At 70.1% G+C, this 7565-nt stretch overlaps 1 protein-coding gene across 1 annotated transcript; it reads right to left on the minus strand.

Annotated features, from left to right (window-relative positions):
* Positions 1-6: 6 nt before the first annotated feature.
* LOC141977246 (prenylated Rab acceptor protein 1-like) lies at positions 7-4949 on the minus strand. The gene is made up of 6 exons (XM_074938634.1): positions 4891-4949; positions 4624-4719; positions 3338-3550; positions 2522-2619; positions 2086-2187; positions 7-1526 (listed from the first exon to the last, which is right to left on the minus strand). The coding sequence occupies exons 2-6, from the start codon at positions 4698-4700 to the stop codon at positions 1438-1440; spliced, it is 579 nt and encodes a 192-aa protein (XP_074794735.1). The 5' UTR covers positions 4701-4719; positions 4891-4949; the 3' UTR covers positions 7-1437.
* Between the last annotated feature and the right edge of the window lie 2616 nt (positions 4950-7565).

Here is a 7565-nt window from a genome sequence, read left to right on the forward strand (position 1 = left end):
TAGCCCATTCCCACACTTTGGGCCGAGGTCAGTAATGAAAACGCGAAATAAGGTTGGTCCCAGAGGGATCCCCGAGGAGCTTCGCCAGTTGCCTGCCTCCAGCCTGGCCGTTCCCCTTTCAGTGCGACTCGTTGCTGTCTCCAGTTCCTTACCCACCTTCCCGTTCTCAGATTAATCCCCGTCTTCTCCAGGGTACCAACAGCCTCTCGCCCGGAACCGTCCCAAGCGCCGTCTGACTGCAGGGGGCCTGGAGCGACGGCATTTCCTCCCCCCGAGACCCCCGCGCTCGGCTCAGCGAAAGACGCCAGCGACCGCCACACCTCGAATCCCGCCACCGAACAAAGACCGACACTCCCTCTCCGCACTTCCGCAACTCCCTCTCTGCCGGTCCCCGCGCTCGGAACGGCTCCTCCCACGTCAGGAGCCCCCCTGCGGGCCCCTCTGGCCTGGGAATCACCCGCTCACCCACAGGTCTGGCCCCTGGCCCCTCTGCAGAACTCGCCGCATCGTGCGCTCAGGCTGCCTGTCTGAGGGTCGCGTCGGGGGCCCCCCACGTCCCCCCAGCTCCGCCACGAGCACGTGGCGCCGGCTCCTGCGGGCAAGGCTGGGGCTGGGAATCTGTGGGGGTCTCCCTGGCTGCAATGCATGTGGCTGGTCGGGGGCCCACACGGGTAGTGGGGGGGCCGTGCGGCCGGCCGAGCAGGGTAACAGGCACCCCCGGCCGGGGAATGAAGGGGTCACCGTGGTTCAGTGGGCCAGACTGGACCTGGGGAACCTCTTGTGCCCCCGACTGCCCCCAGCCCCTCACTCCCGCTGCCCTCAGGCCCAGCCCCACCTGCCCAGCCCCCAGGCCACGCCCCAGGGTTTGCGCGCGGCTCTGAAGACAGTTCAGGGGGTTTCCACAGGGGCCGGGGCCCCAAAGCCGAGGGAGGGACAGGTCTCTTGGGGGCACTGGACGGGCGCAGGGGGACCCATTTGCTGCCCCCCGCGTGCACTCCCAACCCCACATGGCAGCCAGCTCCACTCCCCAACACTGCCTTTAATGGGGAAAGACACAGACACAGAGTCACTCCTGGGGGTGAAATGGGGGGCGGGGTGACCCCAGCCCGGGCAGCACTGCGGGAAGCCCAGGGTCAAATTGACAGTGTGAGGAAACGGGGGACCGTGAAAGCGACACCCTGGTCCGGAGCAGGACCCCTACAATGGGGGAATCAGGTGGAACTCCAGAAGAGGGGAGCCCAGAAAGGGAGAAGTGGGGGGATCCAGGGCGGGGGGATGTCTGAGAGGTTGGTAGAAATGGCAGCAAAGAGTGACCATGATCTGGGGGATCCCTGCCCCCCCAGGGGGTGCTGCCAGAAGGGGGTCTGGCAAGGGGGCCCCAGAACCCCAGCAGGTGCTGCCAGAAGAGGGGCTGGCAAGGGGGCCCCAGAACCCCCATCACACGGGCTCCATCTGCAGCTCGTCAGCCTCCCCTGACTCCAGCTCATGGAAGGCAGCGTGGGAGCCGATCACCACCAGGGTGGCACCTGCCGGGGGCGACAGAGAGACGGGGGTATCAGAGAGACAGCGACACCGTCCCCCCACTGCCCGCCATAGACCCCCAGCTCCGCCTGCCCTCCCCCGCTGCCCCCCATAGACCCCAGCTGCCCCCAGCTCCGCCTCCCCTCCCCCACTGCACCCCATATATGGCCCAGATTTCCAGCCCCTCTCCTCCTGCTGTTGCATCTCAGCTCCTCAGCCCCTCCTGCTCTGCACCCCAGTTCCGTAGCCCCTCTGCCACCAGCCCTCCCCAGTGCCCCCCAACCCCCCCTCCTCCCCCCCCAGCTGCCCCTAAATCCCCCTCCCTCTGCTGCACCCCGCACCCCCAGTCAATCTGCCCCCCAAACCTCCCCCACTGACCCCCCGACTGCCTGGAGAGGAACAGCCCACGGGGGGGGTGTCTCCCCTCCCCCACACTGAGCTCTTTCTGCAGGGTCTGTGCCCCAAGCGGCCCCCAGACAAGCCTCCACAGGCAGCCCCTGATGGGGGCTGGGAAGAGGGGAGGGGTTGGGGTTACACCCCGGAGCGGGGGAGGGGGTCACTCACCCAGCACCCAGAAGACGGCAGATCCGGCCCCCGCCAGCCAGAAGAAGGGGAAGGAGACGCCCCCAGCCAGGCCGTACTGGTGAGCCGTGCTGAGCTCCCGGCCTGGGGGGGAGAGAGAGAAAGGGGGGCTGAGGGGGAGCCTAGACAGTCCCCCCAAGCCAGCCCCCCACCCTGGGGCCGGATGGGAGCCAGCGCCCCCTGGAGGGGACGGGCTCTGGGCCCCCGCAAGCCAGCCCCCTGCCCTGGGGCCGGATGGGAGCCAGCGCCCCCTGGAGGGGACGGGCTCTGGGCCCCCGCAAGCCAGCCCCCTGCCCTGGGGCCGGATGGCAGCTGGCGCCCCCAGAGGGGCGGGCCCCGCCCCCACAAGCCAGCCCCCCACCCTGGGGCCAGATGGCAGCTGGCGCCCCCAAAGGGGCGGGCCCGGGCCCCCACTCACCGAACAGCACCAGGCGGGACTGCTGGGTTCGCAGGTAGATGAGGTAACAGGCCCCGAAGAAGACAGCCAGCGCCACGAGGAGCAGGGGGGAGGTGATCCTGGGGGGGAAGGGCAGAAGGTTGGGGGGGCCATAGCCTCCATACGCTGTCCCCCCCGGCTTACCCATGTTCCCTCGTTTCACCCCCCCCATCACTGTCATGTCCCCAGCTCTTGCCTGCCCATCCGAGAGCCCCCCGCCCCCAGGCTCAGCCCCCCCCGGCAGCCTTTGCAGAACCAGCCGATTCCAGGGGCCCCCCCCCGGCCCCCTTCCACCTGCCGCCAGCGTCCCTGGGCCCTGGTCCACCTGCCCCGCCCCCCCGCACCCCATCCACTGCCCCCTGCCACTGGTCCACCTGCCCCGCCCCCCTGCGCCCCATCCACTGCCCCCCTGCCCCTGGTCCACATGCCACCCCTGTCCACCTGCCCCTAGTCCACCTGCCCCTCCCCCTGCCCCTGGGCCCTGGTCCACCTGCCCTCCATCCACCTGCCCCCTGCCCCTGGGCCCTGGTCCACCTGCCCTGCCCCCCTGCGCCCCATCCACTGCCCCCTGCCCCTGGTCCACCTGCCCTGCCCCCCTGCGCCCCACCCACTGCCCCCCTGCCCCTGGCCCCGGGCCCTGGTCCACCTGCCGCCCCTGTCCACCTGCCCCCGGTCCACCTGCCCTCCATCCACCTGCCCCCTGCCCCTGGTCTACCTGCCCCTGCCCCTGGGCCCTTGTCCACCTGCCCTGCCCCCCTGCCCCTGCCCCACCTGCCCCGCCCGCTGCCCCCGGCTCACAGGCAGTAGAGGATGAGGCCCAGGAAGACGAGGACGTAGTTGCTCTGGAAATACTCCACGTTCCGCGCCAGGCGCTGGCAGAGCTCCCCCAAGTTCCGGGGCTTCCCGAACCGGCGCTGGTCGGCGAAGGTGGCCCAGGGGCGCAGGGTGGCCCGACGCTGCTCCAGCCACTTCTTGGCGGGGCCCTGGGGCAGCAGGGCCGGGATGGAGATCCTGGGGCGGGGGGGAGAGATGGGACCCCTGAGAGCCAGAGCGCCCCCCATGGCGCCCCCACCACACACCCTACTGAGCCGCCAGCCCCGCTCCCCGCCCCACGGCGGCCCCTACTGAGCCCCCAGCCCCGCTCCCTGCCCCACGGCGCCCCCTACTGAGCCGCCAGCCCCGCTCCCCGCCCCACGGCGCTCCCTACTGAGCCGCCAGCCCCGCTCCCCGCCCCACGGCGCCCCCTACTGAGCCCCCAGCCCCGCTCCCCGCCCCACGGCGCTCCCTACTGAGCCGCCAGCCCCGCTCCCCGCCCCACGGCGCACACTACTGAGCCGCCAGCCCCGCTCCCCGCCCCACGGCGCCCCCTACTGAGCCGCCAGCCCCGCTCCCCGCCCCACGGCGGCCCCTACTGAGCCCCCAGCCCCGCTCCCCACCCCACGGCTCCCCCTACTGAGCCGCCAGCCCCGCTCCCCGCCCCACGGCGGCCCCTACTGAGCCCCCAGCCCCGCTCCCCGCCCCACGGCGCCCCCTACTGAGCCGCCAGCCCCGCTCCCCGCCCCACGGCGCACACTACTGAGCCGCCAGCCCCGCTCCCCGCCCCACGGCAGCCCCTACTGAGCCCCCAGCCCCGCTCCCCGCCCCACGGCTCCCCCTACTGAGCCGCCAGATCCGCTCCCCGCCCCACGGCGCCCCCTATTGAGCCTCCAGCCCTGGTCCCTGCCCCACGGCAGCCCCTACTGAGCCCCCAGCCCCGCTCCCTGCCCCACGGCGGCCCCTACTGAGCCGCCAGCCCCGCTCCCCGCCCCACAGCGCCCCCTACTGAGCCCCCAGCCCTGGTCCCTGCCCCACGGCAACCCCTACTGAGCCGCCAGCCCCGCTCCCCGCCCCACGGCGCCCCCTACTGAGCCGCCAGCCCCGCTCCCTGCCCCACGGCGCCCCCTACTGAGCCGCCAGCCCCGCTCCCCGCCCCACGGCGCCCGCACCACACACCCTGCCCCATGGCACTTCCACTGAAGCCGCCGCCCCGCTCCCTGCCCCACGGCGCCCCCTATCGCCCCGCTGGGGCGGTCGCAGCTCCCTACTTGGTGCCGAGGGGTCCCGCAGCCTCGTGCTCGGCGGGCGGGGTGAAGGGATGCTCCGAGCCGGCTTTCCCGGCCATGGTGCTCGGCGCCCGGGGGCTGCGGAGAGAGGGGGGGCAGGACGTGAGACCAGGCACCGGACCCCCCACCGCCACCCCCGGGTGCTGGCTGGCTGGGGGAGGGGAATGGGGCGCCCGGGGCGGGGGGAGGATGCAGGAGGGATGCGGGACTTCTGCATCCCGGGTTGCCATGGCGACGGCTGCCCCTCACCTGCCCTGGTCCAGCGCGGCCGGGCGCCCGCCGCCTCGACGTGGCAAGCGGGCCTGGGGGGCGGGGGGCAAAGCGGAACTTGGGGCGGGGGAGCGGTGCATGCCGGGAAATGGAGTCCGGGCAGCAAAGGCTTGTGGGAGGTGGAGTCCAGCTCCCCTCCCCCCCACTCTGCAGGAAGGGCCCATGGGGTGTGGGGGTGTAGGCCCCTCCAGGGCTATGCTGGGGCGATACGGGGCGTGGTCTCGGGGACGAGCTATGGGGCCTGGGGCGGCCATGGGGGGGCTCAGAGCGCCCCCCCCGCACGGGGCTATGGGGCGCAGTGCTGGGGGGCAGGAGGGAGGTTAGAGGGCTTCGGAGTGGGGGGGTATCAACCCCTTCCTTTATTGGAACGGCTCTTATGCAAATTATTTAATAGCCTCATTTGCATGTATGCAAATAAACGGGCACCGTTTTGACAGTTAGCTCTCAACTTTCCCTGCCAAGCTGCAGGTAGATGGGGGGAGGGGCCAGCAGCCTGGACCCCCATAACTGGCCCCAGCCCCCCATTCCCTGCTCTCACTGATGTGTGGGTGCAGAACCTGCATCTGGCTTCTGCTTCCCTGGACAGCCCCTTGCGTAGCCGCCCGCCCCCCACCCAAATGCGGGATGGTCCCTGGGGCCACATGTGTCTGCCCAAGCTGTACAGGAGCAGGGGGGCAGAGACCCCCCCAACCCCTCTGCCTCCTCCCATAGAGAAGGCCAGAAGGGACCATTAGAGCAGCCAGCGTGAGCCCCCCTGCACCCCATCTATAGCAATGTCACCACTTAATTGCCTGCCCATAAGGGTCTGGCTGCAGCAGGAGGGGCCACGAACAAGTCCCAGGGTCCATGGCACGTCCTACGGCCCCAGCCCACCGACAGTGGCTTCGCACCTGGGACCTTGTCGGCCCTTAAAAAATCCAGATGTGCCCATTGCCTGGCAAAAACCTGCAGCACCATCTGTGAGGGCGCGGCTTCCCCCCTAGCGAGCCCCGTGCGTGTGTGCGCTTGTACCCTTAACTCTCCTCCCAGTCTGTGTGTGCCTGTAGCCTTACCTCCCCCTGGGGGTGCACCTGTTCCCTGAACTTCCTGTGTCCGTGCACATGGACCCTCACCTCCCCCCAGTGTGTGTGCCTGTACCCTTAACTTGCCCCCTTCCTGTGTGCGTGCACCTGTACCCTTAACTCTCCCCTAACTGCCCCCTGTTTTGTGTGCCTGTACCCTTAACTCTCCCCTCAATGCGCTCGTACCCGTAACTCTGCCGCCGGTGTCTGGGCGCCTGTACCCTTTCCTCCACGCCGGTGGGTGTGCCTGTATCCTTAACTCCCCCCCCATCTGCGTTCACCTGTACTCAATGGTGAGCTGAAGCCCGAACCGGTTGTTAAATGTAGAAGCCCTTTTAGAGCCGGTTGTCCCGTGAGGGCTTCGAAATTTAACCGCCCAAAGTGGCGCCTTAGGCACCGGCTCCACGGGTGCCCCAGCTCTGGAGCCCCCACGGGGAAAATTTGGTGGGTGCAGAGCCCCCACCGGCAGCCCCCCGCCCCACCCCCGGCCCCAGCTCACCTCCACTCCCCCTCCGCCGCCCGCTCTGCTTCTCCCCCGCCCCCGCCCGGCTTCCCGCAGACCAGCCGTTCGCACGGGAAGCCGGGGAGGGGGGGGGGGCTGAGAAGCGGGCAGCGGCTTCACGCTCAGGCCCAGGGAGGCGGAGGGGAGCTGGAGCGGGTGGGCGGTGGGCGCGAGGAGGGCCACCCACACCGCAGCACGTAACCTGGGGGGGGGCCCGCAGGGGAACCCCCCCAGCTCCCCTCCGCCTCCCTCGGCCTGAGCGCAAAGCTGCCACCTGTTTCTCAGCCCCCCCCCGGGATTCCCGCCGAAGATCTGATTCCCGGGGGGGGGGGCGGAGAAGCAGGGCGGGGCGGCGCGTTCAGGGGCAGAGGCCGAGTGGAGGTGAGCTGGGGCCGGGCGCGGGGCGGGGAGCTGCCGGTGGAGGCTCTGCGCCCACCAAATTTTTGCCGTGGGGGCTCCAGCCCCGGAGCACCCAGGGAGTCGGTGCCTAAGGCACCATTTTTGATGTGATCAGTGGGGGGAGCAGCCGCTCCCCCGGCTCCCCCCCAGCTACGCTCCCCTGCCCCTAGGAGCTGGAGGGACCTGCCGGAGGCTTCCTGGGAGCTGCCCCAGGTAAGCACCGCCAGGAGTCCTCACTTCGCCCCCGGGCAGGTCCCTCTGGCTCTTAGGGGCGGGATGGGCACCCACTACGGTGGCCCACGAGACCCTCCTGCCCGGTTCTGGGGGCAGTCATGGGACAGGGGAGGGGGGTGGATGGGGCAGGGGTCCGGGGGGGGGTGTCAAGGAACGCGGGGAGGTTGGATGGAGCAGGAGTCCCCGGGGGCGGGGGTGGGCAACGACCCCCTCGGGGGGTGAGGAGGGAACCCGATGTTAAGATTTTGGCAGCTCATCAGTGCCTGTACCCTTAACTGCCCCCTCGGTGTGTGAGCGCCTGTACCCTTAACTCTCCCCATGTGGCGCGCTGTAGTTATTTATCTAATATTTTTCATCCCCCCTGGGCCACATCCTCCCACCGCTCCCGAGGATGCAGCGTGTGGGGCCCCACTAATAAAAACAGGCTACTGCAAAGAGTTTGGGAGGTTATTTATTTA

This window comes from Natator depressus, chromosome 24 (genome assembly GCF_965152275.1).
Source record: "Natator depressus isolate rNatDep1 chromosome 24, rNatDep2.hap1, whole genome shotgun sequence".
Lineage (NCBI taxonomy): Eukaryota > Metazoa > Chordata > Testudines > Cheloniidae > Natator > Natator depressus.

Coding starts and splice junctions, on each gene's coding strand:
- LOC141977246 (XM_074938634.1), bottom strand. CDS start 4,700: ATGGCCGGGAAAGCCGGCTCGGAGCATCCCTTCACCCCGCCCGCCGAG. Junction 3,551..4,623: donor GCGGGACCCCTCGGCACCAA/GTAGGGAGCTGC, acceptor CCCCCGCCCCAG/GATCTCCATCCCGGCCCTGC. Junction 2,620..3,337: donor GGCCTCATCCTCTACTGCCT/GTGAGCCGGGGG, acceptor CTTCCCCCCCAG/GATCACCTCCCCCCTGCTCC.